The sequence below is a fragment of the Ostrea edulis genome, chromosome 5 (assembly GCF_947568905.1).
Source record: "Ostrea edulis chromosome 5, xbOstEdul1.1, whole genome shotgun sequence".
Classification (NCBI taxonomy): domain Eukaryota; kingdom Metazoa; phylum Mollusca; class Bivalvia; order Ostreida; family Ostreidae; genus Ostrea; species Ostrea edulis.
In genome coordinates, this window is record NC_079168.1 from 14,990,232 (window position 1) to 15,013,204 (window position 22,973).

Here is a 22,973-nt window from a genome sequence, read left to right on the forward strand (position 1 = left end):
CTTAGTGTAGACAATACCAGAGAACTCAATAACTTGGGAAAATTCTTAGTTCAAGCTGTGAAAATACGAAATTGTAGCATTGTAAATCAATAATATAGTTATACTATTTTTCTAATAACATGTGCATCTCATAATGCGATTACATTTATATTATTTTTATTTGTAATTTCTTCTCCTCCTATCTTCTCCTGTCCACTCACCTGTTGTTTATCTTATACAATTTGATATATTGTGTATACAAATGTACATGTACTAGATGTATTCCGATGAGTTGTATAACTCAAGGACAATAAAGAATTGAATTGAGTGCGTTAATCACTACGCTACTCGGATACCCCAAACATTAAATTTGCTAACGGTCTGGTCCTGGATTTGTGGTTGTTAGGCATTACCCTACAGGTCCGATTTCAGGTACAAGTCCTGATTCACACGACAAAATACAACTTACATGAAAATAAATGCACGTTGATAATTTGGCTCACAAGAATATCATGACCTCAGTCATTACATATATAAGCACCAATGAATACTAGTATATTTATACAATAAGGAAAACTGCATGATGTAGGGAGTTTTATGATCTCAAGATTGATCATATCAAGTGCCAATTCATTTGAAATCATATTTCATTAACAAAAATCTATTAAATTAGCACACCTGAAGAGTGATTAGTTTTGCCCTCTACCAAAAGAAATTAACAAAAAAATTCTTTTGAGAAAGGACTGTAATTAAGGAAAAAGATTAAATAATAAAATAAACACTCCCTATGTAATATATGGGGAACAATACCTGCATTCTGCTAAGAAGGTAAGCCAGTGTCACTAAAGACTGTGGTATAGCTCACATGAACTTTGACATTCTACATCACATACTCGATACAGGGGTTTCATAACAGCCTCTTCAGCGCTAATGTTTGAAGACAGGGCAGAACGAATGTCAGGGGGGGGGGGGGGGGGGGGGCACTAGGTCTTTCATTTCCTGCTTTCAGTTGGGCGCTGTAGGGATGCTACATAGTGGCTACAGGAGGTTGGGGACAGTTTTCGAGTCCCTATTTCCACTCTCTCAAGTGTCCATTGATTGGATCAGATGTCTGCAATACTCAGATGTGTTGTGTTGCCTGTCTGAACTTTTGACATTTTCCGTATCTCTTAGGTCATAAATGGTGGAATGACTGCCCCTGTAGTTGTAAGCTTTGAAGACAAAGCGGAAGGAACTCTGCCTACCTTGCCCTGATGTTCCCTCAACCTGTGAGACCTTTATGTAACTGGTTCTACTGTATGCTGAATTTACATGTTATTGCATCATTTTGACCAAGCTTAACATTAGCCAATGGTTAAAGCTAAGATGTTCAGCAACACTCGTGTCATGAGTACATTATGCAATAGACAGGCTGGATCTTCCTCTTAATTTAGCCAAACCTTTCTCTTCTTTTACACTTAATTTGCAATAAAACAGTTACCATTTGCAGTAACTCCAAGTATGTTTTCAGGCAGACCTGTACAGAAGTTGATCAAGCCTCCGAGTTCGGTAATTATTTGTAATTTGCTTTTTAGTTTTTCAGTCTACGTTGTATTCATTCGTATATGCAGCAAACAATTTTTGTTTGTTATGCATATTAAGTGTCAAGCCAAAACTTGTAGTGGTATGATGCACAAGGGTCGATATCATATAATGTTTTACTCGACATGACTATGGCGTGTAAAACGTTGCAATATATGTACAAATCTTGATTTATATGCGAAAATCTTGATTTGTATTCAATAATCATGTTATTCATATGCGAAATTTTTGATTTATATTCGATAATTTTGACATCTATTTGAGAAAATCTTGATTTATATTTGCAAATCTTGATGTATATTCGATAATCTTGATATTTAAATATGTGAAAAGTTTGACGTATAATCGATAATCTTGATATTTATATGCGAAAATTTTTATTCATATGGGATGATAGTGATTTATATTCGATAGTATTGTTATTTATATTCGATAAATTGTGATTTACATTCGATAATCTTGTTCAATTTATCGCATATAAATAACAAGATTATTGAATATGAATCAAGATTTATCGAAGATAAATAACAATACTATCGAATATAAATCAAGATTTATCGAGGATAAATAACAAGATTATCGAACATAAATCAAGATTTGTACAATATTGCAACGTTTTACACGCCATACATGCCCCCCCCCCCCCCACCCCATTATTCTTCATCATTTCCTTAAATGCTGTCTGTTCTGTGTCCGCTTTTCTCAGTCGTGTCTTCTTACAATCTATGTTTAGATTTACATTATCCTTTTCATTTCCATCGTTGACACTAGCTCTGGAGTAGATTTGCACACAACTCTAAAATATGTATTACACCCCACCCCACCCCTTTACACCATGCAATATCTATTTTATTTTTCATTTCTCCTCTCATTGTTTTGTTGTTTTCAGATGATAAAGTTTAATCTTTAATGCTATATGTAAAGTTTAATTTCAGCTTATTGTGTGCTTTTCTCTTACAAACAACATCGATAATAGCTTGATTCGCCATTTGATATTCAAGTTTCCTCCCGGTAGGAATTTTGATATGGTTTTGAGAAATGCAGCGGTATTTGTCGTATGAATCAGGTCTTACATCTGAATTTGGATCCATAGGTTACTACCTAGTACCTACCAACCACTCATCCAGGACCAGACCGTTATCATATATAATATCCGGGTGGCGTACTGGTTAATGCACCCACTCACCGCTGCGACCCAAGTTCAATCCTCGGAATCAACAGTGGTTGTATGTAAGAGGATAATGTGATCACCCATTCGGACACGGGGGTTTCCTCTGGCGAAGTTTACAATGGAGAAGCTGAAGTCATCCCAACTGCCTTAAAGTTGAGTTGTTAGTTTGCCGTAACGTCTATGTTCAGTAAAATATCCAAATATTTGGAATCGACACATGCTTTTAAGTAAGTTGTTAATAGATAAAACGTTTTCGATGTATCTAAATGTCAAGTTGAAAACCATAGCAAGATATTTTTTCTCATATAGAATACTAGTACATTCTTCCCCATGGAAAAACAATTACATAAACCCAGGTCAGCTAATAAAAGAGCACAATCCGTGCCGGGCTGCCCATTCAAATTCCATCAGACTGTTAGCAGATCTGATCACCAAAGATTACGAATATACTATGATGCATCAGTGAGAATCTCAAGCATTTTCAGGTCACCCGAGCTACTCAGTAACGGTTACCTAGTATTGGTATTGGTCTGCGTCCGTCGTCATTGCGTCGTTCATTGTCCGTCGTGCGTTAACAATTGAACATTTTTTACTTCTTGTAAACTGTCCTTCCAATACTTTTCAAATGGTATGAGGTATCTGTGGAAGAAGGGGTATAAATTGTAAATTTTATGACTCCTGCACCCCCAGGGCCCCGCTAAGGGTGAGGCAAACACTACCAAAATTTGGTTGATTTTCAAACATTTTCTCTACAACCACACATGGCAGAAAAACTAAATGCATAATTATGTAGAGCAGGACGGTGTTTACCAAAATTGTAAATTTCATGATCCCCAGGGTAGAGGTTCGAACTCCAGGGTGGGGACAACTTGGCATATAGTGTTTATGTGTAAAACATTTAGATGAATAATGCTATTGATATTATATTGAATCTAAAATGGATGTATAAAATGAGCAGGTAGTCCTTTACCAAAATTGTAAATTTCATATGACCCCAGGGGTACAGGTTTTGGTACCAGGGTGGGGACAAAATGGTTACAGTGATTAAATGAATTGTCTTTATCATTTGAAAGATTTCTTCTTTAAATTTGCTGATACTAAATGCATATTTAGGAAAAGTAGAAAGGGATGTACCAAAGTTGTGAATTTTGCAACCCCAGGGGTAGAGGTTCCGCGTCAAGGGCTGGGCCAATATGGCCATATACAATGTACTGTTAATTTCTATTACATTTGATAAATTTCTGCAATAAGTTTATTGACACTAGATAGAAGTAAAAGTCCTCCGCCAAAATTGTAAATTTCAGGACCCTGGAAGTAAGGGTTCTGACTCGAGCAGTTCCAAAGTAGTCATATAGTATCAATATAACGATCATGTGTATTATATCATGTATAGTCTTTCATCAATATGGACATTTTCGGGGGAATTTGTGTTTTAAGAACGCATCTTGTCTTATACTGCTACTAAATATTAGAACGTAGAACAGGAAAATCATCATAAATGTCGAAGTCTTTGGGGGATACCTTTATCTAATACTCAGGTGACCGATAACGAACGCCACGACTGACCATTCGTAGCTGATTGCGGAAGTTTTCTGGAATTTCAGGTTTTGATACGAGATGATGCGAGTTAATCCGTTCTTATACGAATTGTTGTGCTTTGATCCCATTAGGTCACGATAGATACAGTTCTGTTGTCACGATGTGTCACGATCTGAACACACGTTCAGATACGATCTGATGAGATTGTCCTCATCGAGTTCACAATTGGACCTCGATCTTATACGATCATCACGATCCGAATTCCCGATTTTGGACGATCATGTACGTGCAGATACGTTCGTATACGTTACGATACGCTGATCACGAACCGATGCGCTATGTTGTGATAGGATACGATTGTGATCGCGATGTCTTTCATGATCAGAATCGAAGATGATCACTTTTTGAGTTACGATTGGATTCCGACGGGTATATATACAGCCTGATTGGCCATTGACTTCATTAGAAAGTGAACAACACAACCCACAACCACTATAAAACTTGGCGGAAGTTGAAGTTGATGACAACGTGGCATTTGCAGTATTACTGTTTGCTTATATCATAACCATCGAGACAGATCGTGGGACATCGGAACAAAGCGTGGTGTTTACCTTGCAAAAGATTGACTGGTGTCATCACGATTTGGGAACACGATTAGATGCGCTATGTTGAGCTTTGTTACGATCTGATGCCATTATAACGAATGAAAATTAATCGTGTTAATCGTAGAAAAATTCTTGACAGTCAAATTTTTTCTACGATCAACACGATTGTCACGACTGATGCCAACATTAGGTAAGATTTGATACAATCACCACGATTAAGATCACGATTTTGATCGTGCCGCGAATCGCGATAGTGGGAACATAGGCCTCCTGTTAATATGGTACCTGTGCATAGATTCAGAGTGGTGTTTAACAAAGGAATATTTGCATGTATCGTGTTCAGTACAGAGTGTACATGTATATTACATCAAGTATTATACGTTGCGGGTACGGAAATAATTACCAACACTTAACTAAACGCGCGAATTATTGACATATATGCTATATATAGCGTATTTTATTATGTTAAGGCTTTTATTATGTTAAGTAACTTCATGATCTATTGTATAATATGCGCATTAAAATCATCTAAACTGGAGAATTTCAATATTTACTGTAAAAGTGTTAAACATATGAAAAACACAAGTAGATGTAGTGTATAATTTGAACGCAAGTACTGCCAAGTAGTGCGTGTCTCTTATTGTCTCGTTTTTTAGAGCACGTGTGGAATATTTCGATAATCACGCCCAACATTTTTCTTCAGCTGTTTGCCATCATCTGTAAGAATTCTAAAACAAAAAGAAAGGATGTCATTACTTTCATGTTGAATTAACATTATGGTAAACCAAAATAAATAAATACTGTCATTATTACCATTGAAATTAATTTCGCCGTCGCCATCCTGATCGGCGTTCTGGAACATTTTCTGAAGTTCTCTGTCTGTCAGACTCTGTCCTAGATTGCTCATCACCTGGCGGAGCTCAGACACGCTGATCACACCGTCGCCATTCTTGTCAAAAACTTTAAAAGCTTCTAACATGTCCGCCATCGGGTTGTACTCGGAGCAATGCTTCCCAAGAAGTTCAGTAAATTGTGTCATACTCACCATCTTTTTATCTGTAAAACATACCTCTAAGATGTAAATTTCAGTTGACATGTATTGTGTAGCTATGTTGTGAACAAGACTACAAAACTACATAGCCTTTTTTACGAGTTGTGACACACTATCCATTGCATGACTTTTATTGTCCTGCCTTATATAAATCTTATTTGGAGAAAATACATTGGTAATGTAATAACGAATATCGGTATAACCACATTAGATAGAATAATCTGTGTCTTGGGACAGGCCCTCACCATTGATAGAATGCCAACCATATACCCGTAACGTAGCAGAAAATTGAAGAATCGCTCCGAAACGATTTTAAAATCATCAAATATTAAAACACGTAAATTTTAAAGTTAAATTTGAATACATCTAACCTCATTGACAGTTCGTAAGTTAAATTCCTTAACACTGTAAAATATTGTAAACTGAACACTTTAATTTGAACTATCAGTTTACTCTATTCAAATTAACTGCCATGTTATTGGGAACTGATATCGGAACACCTTGTTGTTGATTAGATAATACGGGAATTTCGAGATACGGATCCACTCTGACTTTTATCGCGTTGAACGTACAGAAAAGTTGATTTGTAGGGCATGGCAGACTATAGACTAAATTCTGACTACCGGCAAGAACACAAGACTAACTATATAGAATTATGTTATGTAAATGACGATTAAGCTAGGCAACCACACAAGAGATAAATGCCGTGCAGCCATTAGGTAATCAGTTACTTCTCACGACATCACGTGTTAGTCAGTGACGGAATTGACAAGTTACAGAGAAACGAAACAGAGAATTTTTATTTTCTCGAAAAAGAAGAAACATTAATTTAACACTATCTAATCAACTGCTCCTTCAGTAGTGACATAATTTCTTACAGTGCTCATAAGGGAATACTTTGTTTAAAACTCGATGAAGTAAATGTCTAGTTAGTTATGAGACATCGATCTATAACTACCCTACGCTTCCGTTTCATTCCAATATTAGACATTTATTTCTTATTTTCATATTCTATTCTTTTATAGACAATGTTTTCCCAAACATGTGTCAAATTGATTAACCCACTTGCACCGTATTACAATACTTTTGCAGTGTTTTCATCAAGAACTGTGGGTGATCGTACTGTGGGCAAATGTTATACAGTTATTAATTGTTTTATACATGTACATACTCCACATTAATTACATATCTTATACACTTGTACGTATATTGGAATGATGGCTCATATAGACTAAGCCTGCTGCCCAATGCCATCAATTTATTGTATAAATATTGATTAAATTATATTAAGTAACTGTAACAATTGAAAGGTTTGTTGCTGACGTAACACTATTTAGCAGTACAGCTGTACCAGTAAAGACATTGTACGTGTATATCGGTAAGTCTATATCTAAGACGTTATTGATTATTCATGAAGAAATTTCCCACGTGACTCAATAAACAGTCGAGCCCAGTTGACCAGTAGTGCAGAGTAATTTTCAAAGATTGAGTACTAAAGAATGCACACAAGAATAGATACAATATATAAATCACGCAGTCATCATATACATGAATTGTAGATTTATGTAAGTTGAATATAGTAAACGGTTTACTATTTAATTTTTTTTTTTTTTACAGCGGCTGACAAAAAATTGTCTCTGATGGAATTGTGTGCAGTAGAGTTTAATTTTGCAGTGGAATATCTGAATTTCATTATAATTATGTATACGACTAACAAAAGTCTAGCAAACGGAGTTGAGGTTGGTAATTAAAAGCTACCATTCCCGAAGTCATCCACGAGGGAGTCGTATTTTAGAAGAATCTGGCGAACAAAGTTTAATCCATAATTTCCGCGTATCACTTGATCCTTTGTAAACAACACTTAGATCTGAATATGCATATTGATATTTACATTTATTGGTTCCACGGGAAGTCTCCCCGTCCGTAATGGCAGGGCCCAATCTATTCACGATCTCATCTACTATACACATATATATCCCGATACCGGGGTGTATCAATCTGACTAAAGTACAGATCTCTCTCTCTCTCTCTCTCTCTCTCTCTCTCTCTCTCTCTCTATATATATATATATATAATATAGGCCTGTACTTTAGTCAGATTGGGGGTGTATTTAGAAGGCATAGTATAATATAATATCAGCCATCAAGTATTTGATCAGGTATTTCTTCTTCTCATGAAAAATGAGCACCGTATCGCTTTGGTTATGAGAAAATATTCACATTCCCAATGTCTATTACTTTGATATCCTTACCGATTGTAATGAAAGCAATTTCTTCATGTATGTGACACATTTGCATTTGCATTATGAACAATGCTCGTACGGACCTTGGTAAATATAGAATGTCTATTTAACGATTGTGAAATCCAACATAAATGAAAGTCAATGCGCTTTTTAAAGCATGCCAGCAGTTCATATCCTCAAGATCCCGAGGGTGTCCGGGTTAGAATAGGTCCTTAGTACCCCTTACTTGTCGTAAAATGCGACTAAATGGGGCGGTCCTTCGGATGAGACCGCAAAACTCGAGGTCCCGTGTCACAGCAGGTGTGGCACGATAAAGATCCCTCCCTGCTCAAAGGCCATAAGCGCCGAGCATAGGTCTAAATCTTGCAGCCCTTCACCGGCAACGGTGATGCCCCCATATGGTTGAAATATTCCCAAGAGGGACGTTTAACAGTATACAATCAATCAATCACTAGGCTGCAGCTAAGCCATAAATTCCCATGATTCTTAAAAATGTGCACTCCTGCAGATGAGACTAAAATGAGCTTTCACAAGACGTTATATTGTCCCATATGTATGGCAAGCCCTTTTACTATTTATTCGAAAAATAAGATATCTCTTTGAATTAAAGAGATATCTCTTATTTTAAAGAGATATCTCTTTATTAATCCAAATGTTAAGCTATACAAGTATTTAGTTTAAAAATTAACTGCCAGAAGTCCTCACTATTTAGGATTGGAGTGTTGCGGTTACTAAGTCTCCTGTTAGTTAAAAAATGATAAATCAGACAAAAGATGTTTAACTTGTTGACTAAATAAGATCATGAATTATTATTGTTTTATACATATCACACTCCTTGTTGTTAGTACACACATACACGGTATTATGTGTAAATACGTGTACATGTGCGTTAATGACGTTTTGCCACCGGGGGGGGGGGGGGATAAACCACGTGTGTTTTTTTCATTCTCTACCCATAGGTTAGGTGTCACTGCTCGCTAACACCCCTGTCATTGCCAAAATTTCGAAATTCTTGTAAAATGCCTTGTAAATTCTTATACTAACGTTTAACTAAATTCGATTAATCAATTTATAATGCAAAATTTAAAGATAAAGTTGTTTTATCGCTTGTAAACAATTCCCAAATTGTCGATTTTAATCAAAATGGACCCCCCCCCCCCCCCCTGATTTTTACCGTTATCTTATCTACATTAATCATTCTAATTCTTAAATTCTGTTCTGTTTCGTTTTCCGTTCCGCGTATTAGCAACACCTTGATGGCTGCAATCCCGTGGGAAGATTTTGCTTTTTACCGCATGTGAAATGTATACATGTACAGGTAGCAAAAAACAAAGACAATAAATTGATGAAATATGCGAGCTAGACTAGATGTCGCCTCTCGGCAACTTGACAATGTTACCCCAACCACCTCTTCAACCTTTCCCGCCATTTGTACACTAGAAGTACTTTGCTTGGTTAAAAAATAGGGTTACATCATTTCACTGACAATGCAACAGGGATAAGTCATTATAATCACCGGGGGCGGGGGGGGGGGGGGGGGGGGGGGGGGGACGGGATCTAAAGAGATATCTCTTTATATTAAAGAAATATCTCTTTTTGAAAATTTAAAGAGATATCTCTCTAACTTAAAGAGATATCTCTTTTTACATCGATAGAGAGATATCTCTTTACGCTAGAGAGATATCTCTTTCTCTCTGAGAGATATCTCTCTAGCTTTGAGAGATATCTCTCTAGCTTTGAGAGATATCTCTCTAGCTTTGAGAGATATCTCTCTAAGAGAAAGAGATATCTCCCAAGCGTAAAGAGATATCTCTCTAACTTACAGATATATCTCTTTAACCAATAAAGATATCTCTCTTATTTAAAGAGATATCTTATTTTATGAATAGATAGTAAAAGGGCTTGCCATACATACATGTATGGGTTACAGAGATGTAATCATAAAGAATAAAGTGGCGAATCCAGAGAAGGGGTTCCGGGGGGTTGGACCCACCTTTTCGTCAGCAAAGTTTGCTAAAAGGGCAAAAATAACACATTTTGGTGGTGGAACCTCCTTTGAAAACCAAAATTAATGGTAGGACCCCCTCTTCCGCTTTCAAAGAGTTCTTGGATTCGCCCCTGTTACGTGATCAACCTACGATATGAGAGACAATATCGTATTAGCTGTTAAGAATTCATGCCAAATTATATTTGTTTCAGACTGTCCAGGATTGTTCGACGAAAAAAAAAATGGGTGGGGGGGGGCTAATTTTAGGAATAAAATAAGATAATTTAGGGCTAAAATTGGGGACAATTTGGGCAGTTTTAGACATTAGAATGGACTTACCTTCGCAAATTTGACAATAAAAAAACTCACAAAAGATACTTTAAGTGCAGGAAAGGCGTCTTCCAGGATTCCATAGTTTCAGCTCTCATTGGCTATAACCTGAATTATACAGGATAATGAAATTATCTTTTCTATTGAGAGAACTTGATTCTGAAAAGAAATCCTTTAGCTATATACCCTAAGAACAATCAGTGTTTAATTTATATGACCTCCTCTTCTAACCGCACATTTCTGTTTTTTATTAAACCTTTTCATTGTACATTAAAATCTTGCAATGAAAATTGAGTTTTCTACTTGTAAACATGTTAAGGAGGTATGCTACACCAGAGAAATTTGATGTAGATGAAAAGTGGAGGATATGTACAACAATATTTTGAAGTTGAAAATTTTCAAATTTACTTCATTTTGTCAAAAATACAGTTTTAGTAGAAGGTAATCTGAAAAAGATTTAAAACCCCTGCTGGACTCGAACCTGTGACATACAGTTCAGCAATCGGTATTCTAACCTACTGAGCTACTCGGCTAGGTATTTTAAATAGAAAAGGAAAAGTCAAATATTGCTGATAGCGATTTTTTTCATCCATTTTTCTAAAGGAAGTCAGCCATTATGACGATGTAAAGTACTACCTTAAACATTGACTATGAAGTGTATATAGCAAGCAGGCATTTGCACAATTTTACTCAACAGCAAAATTATCAAGTAACCCCCCCCCCCCCCCCCAAAAAAAACAACCCCACAAAACGGTGTCTACTGGAAATGTTGAATGTATTTACACATGTAATTGTATATAAGTGAAACAGCACCAACTTTTCCATATTCATATAAATATTGTGAGATAAATCTACAATAATTGTGTCATTGGCTGGGATAAGACTTCATTTCTAGTCGTCTCTATTTTGCAATTATGTAACGCAAATTTTATGATACTGTATCATATGTATTTGCATAATTTTATCCCAGCCTTTACTTTGTTTCAAGAATAAATGACCAAACCTCACTCCAAATTTCATGTTATCTATACGTTTAATTGATAGAAGAATGCAAAATAAGCTGTGTAAAAGTCAGTTTGTATAGAATTTCATCTCATAGGAAAATGCAAAAACAAGCTGCGTCAAAGTCAGATACCTCGAGTTTTTCAAATAGTTGTAGATATGAATAATAGCTTTACTTTAGCTCCTTAAAGGTAAAAAGGAAATACTTCTCTTTATATATCCAAATATGTGCACTGCACGCTACACTTTCAGTGAATTTGAGAATTTCAAAAGCATGAACTTTTCCCTTAGATAATCTTTATTGAGAAATATTGCTTGCTATTTATATACCTTGATAGTCACATCTTTGTCACAATGTCACAACCAATAAACAAGCTTGATACATGGAACCACTGGTCAACTGCCTTTCACTGCATAATCTGAATAAGATCTGCAAACTACATCAAGACACATTTAGAATGAACGCATTAGCTAGAGTAGAAATATATGCTATCAATTTGAAATAAATAAACGCATAGCACTAATCTTACGCTGAATCTTTTCAAATACTTTTTTCACACACTTTTTGGGGGTCTAGAATGAATCGCTTGATTACTAATTGTTACATCGAACACAATTGTTTACTGGATAGATATTCTATAGAATTTGAGGACAATTAAACGTGTTTTAATTTTTAAAAATCCTAAAATCGGTCTCCGTAACTTTCGATTAAAACATTTTTGTTATGCAATCCTTTGTCTTTTTAGGCTTTTACATAGAAGAAAGTCCACTTGTAGTGAAAAGGTTACCTGTAGGTGTCCAATAAGTTGACAATTGCTGTCCATTATTTTTAAGAACGGGCAGATACTGTCCGTTCTTAAAATTAAAATCCACATATGACGTCATTCTTTTGTTCGAACACTCCATTATTTTTCAGGAATGGAGTGTTCGGAAAGTAGGTCAACCTTTATACAAGTAGATATAAATGCATGCAACAAAAGAATGAAAAACGTAAGGCATGATTAAAATGCACAAAGTTTAGTTTTTATTAAGGTGGATTTTAAGTGGGTCAATGTACTCGTATCACTCCACGGTTTTGAGTCCACTCACGCTCCCTCATATGATGATGGAGGGAATCGAATAGAAGCACCCGTGGGTAACCGACGATACTGGGCCCCTTGCTACAACCAAACTTTGTGCATTTTAATCATGTCTTACGTTTTTAAGGAATGGAGCGATACTCGTACATTAACCCTTACATAATGGACAGTAATTGTCAACTTATTAACCGACGGTGTTAGGTAAACCCAATAACTTATTAGACATCTACAGGTAGGCTGAAAATAAGAGAAAGACAATACATTTGTCAAAGAGATACAAATTTAATTTTAAGTTCCCTACAAGTAAGAATCAACACAGATATCTGAAAAATCACTGAAACAGTTAAAAACGATATTTTCCTTTAGTAGAATTCTCTGCTTCAACCCGAAAGATTCACAATTTTTTAATTCCATTGGTCATTACTATATCGCATCAAATCTTAAATTTGAAAGACATGGTTTCCATACTGTATTTGAATTTCGCTGGATTCAGAGGCACATTCCGAAATTTCTTCACAATGCTTTTTTATGTTTTCTTTATTAGCATATCCTAATTCTGAATTATTATTTTCGCTTTCATGAATGCTTTCATTTCACGAGATAGGTGTATTGGGTTCTTTTGGTTGGCGTTAGTTATTTCCTCATCCAAATATTCGAAAACACAATGCTTTTCAGATCAAACTTTCTCACTCTCCATATCCAGAATATTTGCAATATTTTCACTAAAATCCTTAAATTTTGACTGTGCAATGAAAATGCTCTCCCCATCAGAGGAAGACATGTTGATATGGCTTAGTACCAAAGAAAGAGTGAATATAAAACCTGCAGTAGAAGACAACTCACCTGACACTGTTCAATAAGTGAAAAAAAGAAACAAAATTCTACACAAGACTGGTTATATTGTCAGACTATTCAAAATAACGTTATTCATAATTATCATTGTGAATGGGTTTACCTGAGACTGTCCATTCTTAGAACAAAAGATGTCATGTTTTAAGTAGGATATAAGCCTCAAACTGCCCTACGGGCCTCGATCAGTTCTTTCTCTCACAGAATGGACAGTTTGAGGCTTATATCCTTTACTTATTGTAAGTCTCCAACACACGTGATTCAGGTTCTTAATATTTGATTGCATACCGCTTTTTGAGAAATGCTGCGTCTGAATGATGCTCGACGCGATTGGATGACTGGAAGCAGGTATGTCACAATTTGCAGTAGCAGGAGATATCAATGTTGCACAAAGCATGGTTCAACAAATGATCGTCATAGAGCAGGTAGACCACGCGTGACGTCAGCAGCATAAGATCTCTTTATCCGATTGCTTCACCTTCGCCAACGATTCACAACATCGTCATCTACAGCATCTGTCATCATTCAGAACTATCTGACTGTTCGATAGAACCTGATGGTGGCATTGTTCAGACTCCTCAACATTCGCCGGAACCGACTTCAAAGGTCTCAGACTCAGACCACGGCAACGTTGGCGGACAGTTTAGTTCAGCGATGAATCTCAATTTTTACTGCAGAGGTCTGATTAAAGACTCAGATCTTTCTCTCTCTCTCTCTCAGCGTAAGATATCAACATGAAAATATAGCTATATAGCTCTCTGGTACCAGAGAGAGAGAGAGAGAGAGAGAGAGAGAGAGAGAGCTGATAAAAAAGTGAAGAGTGAGGACTATCTTTAACCATTAGACGGAAGTTGTTTCGTAAAGGAATGCGACGCTGTCGGTGCTTTTAAGAGACCCCTGGAAGGAAAACTCGTTAATTCAGTAGAGCTTACCCCTTTTTTCCACCTCTCGGACTATTTTTTGCATGGCATTATAGGGTACATTGGCACTGAGTTTTCCGGACTGCAGCAGTGCTGCAACTTCTTTTGAAGTGAGGAAGCCATCTTTGTTCTTATCATATGCAGTGAATAAAGTTCGTATTTCTGGAATTTAAAAGTAGCTACATTTATTACTTAGATATCTATAGAACTATATTTGGTAAATTTGTACCCCGAGATTGATTGTCATGCTTTTGTATTAAAATTAAATTTTATGCAAGGATCCCTTATTTTCATTCACATTTTGAATTTTAAAATAATATAGCTTCGAAATTGTGACGTTATAAAATGACGTTTTCCCCATATTTTCAATATCATATATATGGGAATGCTGAAAACATGAAGTTTAGGCTAGGGCATACTGAAGTTTGTAACTTCTTTCCAGTATTTTCAAGTAATAATCTAAACTAAAGTGTTAAAGGTTTTTAAAGAAAAAAACTTATCATTTCAGCTTAATTTGTGTTAAGTTGAGAAAGTGCATCACATTTAATGTAATGTTGTACTCCAAATAATTGTAATATTAGAGGCAAATGTATTACTGTGTTGGATACGAGTTTTTCTCATGAAAGGAAATAAGATTTATAGCTTCGAAATTTTGGGTTTCACTGGGGCCAAGAAAGATTGTAATCAGATTTAGTCCTTTGTTTTTCAATACTACCTTATGGTGTATGGTTTGTTTTATGACCATGTCTTACAATGTTCATACTTATATACATACCTGATAATTGCGCCGAGTTGCTTGTTGATGCCTGTTAAAAAAGAATTACGAAATTAAGATGTGATTTATTTATTAAACTCCACATAAACAAGGTACCTACTCGTAATCAAGGTACCGCCTGACACTACAGAACTTTAATGGCTTCACGGTCTTGAAAAATTTCATTTTTAACATTGGACGCTGTTGGCCTCTTACTACATATTTAGTGATTCATTTTGTATGAACGTTCAGAGGAAGTCAACAAGAAAACAACTTGACGCAAGCATTATAGATATCACGACGCATAAGCATTATAGATATCACGACGCATAAGATGAAAGAAATCATTCTATATTTAGTTTATTTTCTTAGACCAGGCCGCTTTGTACATCCCTTCAGGACGAAGATTTAATTGTGAAGTTATACTTTAATTCAATTTCTATCCTAATTGATATAGTAAGCTTTAGATAGTAGAAATAATTCTATGCAGAAGGATATTTTACATATACGTATTATGTATGTTTCAAGATTTCACTTGTCTGGACTCAACTCCCCTTATCACCTCAAGACCACTTGAATACATTAATTACTAGCTGCGAATCTGCAAAATAGTCTTGAATACACAAAACACTGCACACCCATATTTTGTATTTTATGATCAAGGAAATAAATTAAACCCAAAACAACACAGTACAAACTGACAACTCTAATCAGGGGCGGATCCAGGAATTGTGGTTAGGGGGCGCAACATTTTAAGAGGCAGGGGGTCTGGGGCCGCCTTGAGACCCCTAGTGGGTTGAGGGCGAAGCCCTGGTGGAGGCCCAGGGGGCGAACCCCCAGCAACTCCTGGATTTTACATGTCTCATATGTAGTAATTTTTACTATTTTCTGTCATTTCAATAAGGTGAAATTAATAAAATGACGCAAATCGTAAGGGTTAAAAAAAAAAAAAAAGTAAGTTCTCCCAATAAAAGTAATTCAATAAATCAAACCATTTTGTCATTTATTTCTCTGAGAGTGGAAGAAATTATTGCTTCTTTGATCGTTTCAAGAGACCACGATTAACTTTAAATTTGAAAATTTAGGGGGGGGGGGGGACTGCGCGCCCCTCTTTAAATCCGCCACTGCTAATGTTAAATATCAATTCTTTTTGATAAAAACAAATGTCTCCCCAGCTTCCTAAATTGAAAGTGCTCTAATTTACACACCCCTTCCCTCAATGTACTACATGGAGGAGAAATTAAGAATGAGCGAAACATAGACATTATGAACTGCCCTTTGTGCATTGAGGGAAAAGACACAAGCACTCGATGTTTTAAATATCTATAACAAGAGGCCTTAGGACCACATCGCTCACCTGAGTTACCTTGGCCCATACTTCAAGATTTTCCTTATATATTCACATGTAAAACTTTGATCCCTATTGTGGTCCCAGCCTACTTCCGGGGGCCATAATTTTAACAAACTTGAATCTACACTATGCCAGGATGCTTTCATGTAAATACGTTCTTTCCTGGTCCAGTGGTTCTTGAGAAGATTTTTAAAGATTTTACATATACATGTATATTCGCATGTAAAACTTTGATCCCCTATTGTGGCCCCATCCTACCCCCAGGGGTCATGGTTTTACCAAACTTGAATCTGCACTATGTCGGGAAGCTTTCATGTAAATTCCAGCTCTTCTGGCCCAGTGGCTCTTAAGAAGAAGATTTTAAATGACCCAACTCTATTTTGGTGATTATCTTCCCTTTGTAGGGGGCATGGCCCTTCATCTGAGAAAATGTGAATCCCCTTCACCCAAGAATGCTTTGTGCTAAATTTGGTTGAAATTCCCTTCAAACGTGAATCCACTTGTCCCAAGGATGATGTGTGCCAAGTGTGGTTGAAATTGGCCCAGTGGTTCTGAAGAAGTCGAAAATGTGAAAGTTTACAGACAGACGGACGACGGACAACGGGTGATTAGAAAGGTCACTTGAGCTTTCAGCTCAGGTGAGCTAATAAAAAAGTGTCTTCCTATAAGCAAACCATTCACAAGGTAAATGTATATCACGCCGCCATCTTGGTTTTCTTTTTTACCAGCTGCATCGCTTGCTATTTTCGGCGAAAAGTTCGATATCATATGATAATACGACCCCTCCCGTTTAGAATTAAGCAACCCCTTTTCTTCCATTGGTGAGGTAATGTATTTTGAACACTATTCTATATATATATATATTTTTACAACGTTAAACATGATTACTTCACTTATTCATGCATTTGTTGTATTAAAATTAGTTGAAACTAAATGTCCTACATAATAAGAAAAGTTAACACCCACGTGGGCTCAAACATTCACTGAGACATTTATACATCCAAATGTCCTGTCTTGCTTATCCGTAAATTTGCAATGTTGTCACAATGGGTGAAAAAACTTAGTGGGTTAGGATCGAAGAAGGTGAGGGGAGGGGTGTCATGAGCATTTCCAATGTTGTTTTGGCATTGCGATATATTTACTAAACTTCCCGTGCCAGCATGTCCCAAAACCACACAATTGTGCCCGCATTTTATTGTTTGCAGGACTGCACACTACTCTGCATTCAGTGTCACCTCCTTTTTCGCCGCATAAGCGTCAGAGGGTACATTCTCATATGTGTGATTATGTCAATTTCCGCCCCTTTTACATGAACTGAGTTTTCGCATTTGAGATACAGTAGACGATGTTTGACGGTTGATTATAGCTGATAAATGGTTCACCATGACGATGCGATAGACAAGACCTGGACAGAGTTAATTCTAAACGTTAGGAGTTTAATTATCATAATTATTATATCGAACTTTTTGCAGAAAATTGCAAGCGATGCAGTGGATGAAAATGAAGATGACGGCGTGATATACTTTGTGTATAGTTTGTTTATAGGAAGAATGTTTTTAAATTATAGATATTTGAAACGTCGAGTGCCCGTTGAAAAAGAGAGAAAACATTCAACATCGATATGGCCAATGTTATTGTTGTAAATGATACAAAAATACTGACTGTTATGCTGAAGTAACAGTAGGAAAGTGAACATACAATTGTACCTGAAAAAAGCTATAAAACACTCCTCTTTGATCCACTGTAAATTGTAGGAAAATATTAGATCCCTGGGTTAGAACAATTTGAACATCATTACATGTAAATGATAATAAAGTATTGTACACAATGTCAAGGCTATCAGGAAAAAACCCATATAGGAGAAGTGTTCACAAGCTATTAGAAAAATGATTGGATCCTCCTGTCTCGACAATGTGTACATCTACAAATGGCAATGAAGCAATCTACAGACTTTTATAGGAGAGGCGTTCACGAAATTTTGTGACAGACAGACGGACAGACAGAAACAATGTCTCCCCCCTGGAAGAAGGGAGGCATAATTACATCTTTAATGTGAATACGCTTGATCTATTTCTAGAGATATACAAACCGAATACGTATTACATTAATTTGGGAAATATTTCTTTTAGAAATACATTTTACATTAATCTCGCTGAAATGAAAGCATTCATTCAGTTTGAAAACCCATATCAAAACAGACTACGCTCTTGCTTGGCCTGTAAAAAAGAAGTCAACCATTATATTATAACTCAGCACTCGCTTTTAAAAGCAGTCAGGGATCACTAAAAGTTAACACTCGATTAAACAGTCAGGTTGGTTGGTTGACTGTATATGGTTTAACGTCCCTCTCGTGAATCTTTCATTCATATGGAGACGTCACCATTGTCGGGGAAGGGCTACAAAATTTAGGCCTGTGCTTGGCTCTTATGGCCTTTGAGGGATCTTTATCGTGCCACACCTGCTGTGACACAGGACCTCGGTTTTTGCGGTCTCATCCAAAGGACCGCTCCATTTAGTCGCCTCTTACGACAAATAAGGGGTACCGGATCCACACGGAACTAAACAGTCGGTTATCATAATAAGTCTGCAATCGGTGAGTATTATACACTGTACATCAGGACTCAAATAAACAGTCGGTGATCACTGTATGCCAGCATTCGATTTTAAATCACGATTCTAGAACAACTCTAACCAAAAAGGAAGTATTGAATATTGTGCAAGTAGAAAAAACGAAACATTAGGGAATCTTTAAAAAATTGCTTTGTAACTACCAATAAAAGAATTCATTATGTGGCATGGCCATAGATCTCGAAATTTTCAAGAATCGTGGTTTTGTTTAAAGGGAGAATTTCAGAATTGATCACAGGGAATTCCCAGAGGGTTGAACGATAAAGCAACACGAAACTAAAACAATTATGATGTAACTCCCGAATAGCTACAGAACATTACACAATTATTCCCCTAGCAGAAGCGAGATCTCAATCAATCTGTCCATTGACAAAATGGTGAACAAATTGCGAACATACAAAGTTATCAATGCATCACACACATTTATGAATATATACATTAGAGTTATTTTGACCTTTTCGTATGAACCCTAATATCAATAATTCAGGATATTTTGTCGAAGTTTAATGGGTCTCGTGCAGTATAATGAAATGAGTCCATGACACCATGTAAAGGCGTCGTATTCTATTGGATTTGCTACTAATCATTTTTGAAGGATGCTAACCTTTTTTGAATTGTATTTGCATCTGCGTGGATATTGCGATTGCAGGTCCTACACGTGAAATTGACGTTATGCATTTATTTTTCACGATAAAGGTGTAGATCTATATTTCATAGAAAAGAAAAAAATCTGAAACATACCCGATGGTTGAATTAGCGTTCAAATAGTTCAAATAAATAAATAGCTTGGACATGCATCGTATCCTATGAATTTGTTTAATGCAGTTACATAGATATACATAAGCATATATGTACTCGTACCATTAACACGATGTGTTTTTGAAACACTGATGCCCGGCTTCACTTTTCATCAGTGAAACTTTTTCGTTTGTCCTGAGGAAGGGGTGGGTCGTCCCGAGGACTTAGTGAATTTTTCGTTGGTCATATCTGTGCTTAATATATATATATATATATATATATATATATATATATATATATATATATATACATATATATATAATTATTAATTAAGATTATTCTTATAAATGCGTGTGTTGTTCTTTCATGATGGAAGAGACTAATTGCATATTGTCCGCAAACACCTAATAAACACTTTCCTTATTGAATTTCCGTCTCGTTTGATAAAGTTGTTACTACTCAATTTCGCAGATGTTCAAAGTAATATCTAACGTTCATTTGTCGTTGAATCTGTAATTGCCCCTGTGTTGAATGGAATATAAATGCAGATGAAGCAGCAGGTAAAATTGACTAATATCAGCAGAAAGTCGGAATTACGAGTGCCTTGCTGACGTTTCTGTATTCATCTATATACATGTGGAATCTAGGGATGAAATTGGATGTTGAAGAGAAATTTTATTCGTTTTCATATCATTGTTATCATAGCGTGATATGAGGTTACCAAGAATTAGTGGTTCGCCATAAAATGGACACAACATAGACTAACAGACACAACACAGATTTACAGAAAGAGTGGCCCAATATTTTATATTTTTACCAATTATTGACTTTCCCGATCTGTATTGTATACTTATTCCAAACATATTGCATTTACATGTATATAATATGTATGTAGAACGCGACGAAAAAATTAAGAAAGATGAGTGTGCTTCCTATACACGTACCAAAGTCGGGTTATCTTTCTCTTGGTAGTATTATATATGTACTATTGGATTAGTGGAAGCGGAGGTTAATATAAGACGAAGCGGTCCCGTTCAATAATAGTATTGTATTGGTTATTACCAAGCACCATACAGTTCAATAAGAGTATAGGTGCCTATTGCAATGGCTAAGGTTAATGGCTGTGCTTGTTTGTTGAATATGATCTGCTAGAATATCATTAGAGAAATCGTCATTTATGAAAAAAAAGTCTCTTTCTTGGTATGTTGAAAGGTTGTGAGGTGCATGTAGGATCTTTGGAAATCCCTAACCTGGGGATCCCACGTGTTTGTACGGAGCTAGAGAGTGGATCGTGAAGTATGAATCAGTAAGAAATTCCAATTCAACCGTCTATAGATATATCCTTGACCATACAAAAAATAAACCTGGATTTCCATTTTTAAAGCCTGACTGCAACAGATTTTTTTCCCCATCGTATACTATATGCAGATGTAGGGTACCAAAAGATATCCATTGCATCTAGTGATGTTAATACATTGCAGCGCTGTACATACACCAACAATTATTCATGAAGGCTTCAGTGCTAAAAATGCTTTCATAGATCTCACTGTGGGACGTCACACTTCTGCTACGAGTTCATCTAGTCGTAGTATGCGCGGAGTGGGGGCAATTTGGGTCTGGACATTACATCACGACATCATTACTAGGTCTTCGCACGACCAAGCACGCTATGTTTAATCATACAGGTCCCCAAGCTTCGGTAAAGAACAGAAAAGACGGGAGTTTCGCCAATTTTTGTACTTTTATCCAAAATTGGTTATAAAGACTAGCTGTATATTTCCTGACTTGGACTCTTTTTCTGTTATCTCTTTGAATATAGCCAAAAATTCTTTTTGTTCATTTACAATTTGTAAAGTTTCGAGATAAAAACTTGGAGTTGGAGCTATTTCAATCACCGTTAACTGAAATACACATTTCGTATATACAGTCATCCTATATTTTTACAAAAATGAAATATATGTGGAAATTGCGTATTATGTGTTTGACAAGTTTATCAGAGAAGTTGAAATGAGGTCTCGCAAGCAAACAATGAATTAAGAAATATTGATCGCTTTTTCGTGTATGTTGCAGGATAACCTCCGAGGTCGAGAAATGTTGTTTTGAAATATAAAAACCGAGGCATACACGAAAACAAGAATTTTATTTCTATTCTATACAGCCGATCATTTTCCTATATAGCTACGAATTGGGTCACTTTGACCTCATGGCAGTTTCCGAAACGGCCTACACTGCTTTTTCGGACGGAAAAGGTGAAATGGTAGGGGTATTTGAAATCAATTTTGAAAAAAATGTTTCAAGTATTTAGTTTGGTGTTAACGGACATGCCAATTGCTTTGACTACAGTTCAAGAAAACTTGTCTGTGTATCGCCATGTTTACATGTGTATCGCTCTTGGACTGCAGAAGACGATCGGTTTATACTGAATGACGAATGCTCTTATATCATTTATGAATTTCTTTTACAACATATATTGATTGATTTTTATAATTATAAAATTGAATTATCAGTCATCGACTTTATTGTTGCATTAGGAAAACTCGAAGTGCAAACGAGATGTGTATCAATTTTCTCAGAATCAGTTAATACGTATGAAGGTATATCGTAGAATAATGACCGCGGCATTTGTTTGATCTTTGCAATGGTCGTGGTAGAATGTGACATAATTTACTCTATTTGAAATGAATGTTGATTCTGAAATTGACAAGGAGTCTATGTTTGCTTGATAAACAGTTCAAGTTTCTTGAATATAGGTTAGGAACAATGGGATACACATCATTATGTTCACTCCAAAGAATCGCATTAGTTAATCCATTAATTGTTTCGTATGGATAATTATACATATTTCATTTAGCAATTACGGTGTAATTAGGAAAATTAGATTGTTTGATTCACCGTTACGATGTCAGTTACATTTGTTTGGTAAAGTTGTGTCACTTGCGTTAATCTATGCGTGCAAAATATGAGGTTTTGAAAACATCGATATCATTGAACGTGTACATCCACGTTTTAAAAACAAAACAAAACGTACATTTTGTTTGAAATTTAGCACTTCAAATTTTACGGTCGATGGAGAAACGAGATGATTTCCATTATACATATAGTGATGGAACATTTAAACACAAATGACAGACAAACTTTGATTAGAAAAGCTTTTCACTTGCTTTGTA

At 36.0% G+C, this 22,973-nt stretch overlaps 1 protein-coding gene across 3 annotated transcripts in view; it reads right to left on the reverse strand.

Moving 5' to 3' along the window:
* Nucleotides 1-5,317: 5,317 nt before the first annotated feature.
* Nucleotides 5,318-22,973, reverse strand: part of LOC125649681 (calmodulin-like) — a 33,475-nt gene continuing 15,819 nt past the window's right edge. For all 3 annotated transcript variants that reach the window (XM_056166781.1, XM_048877388.2, XM_048877389.2), the window contains exons 3-6: nucleotides 15,111-15,141; nucleotides 14,348-14,497; nucleotides 5,689-5,931; nucleotides 5,318-5,603 (exon numbers count right to left, since the gene is read on the reverse strand). In XM_056166781.1, coding sequence (XP_056022756.1) covers nucleotides 5,575-5,603; nucleotides 5,689-5,931; nucleotides 14,348-14,497; nucleotides 15,111-15,141 — 453 coding nt within the window. In that variant the 3' untranslated portion in view covers nucleotides 5,318-5,574. The remainder of the gene's footprint in view (nucleotides 5,604-5,688; nucleotides 5,932-14,347; nucleotides 14,498-15,110; nucleotides 15,142-22,973) is intronic.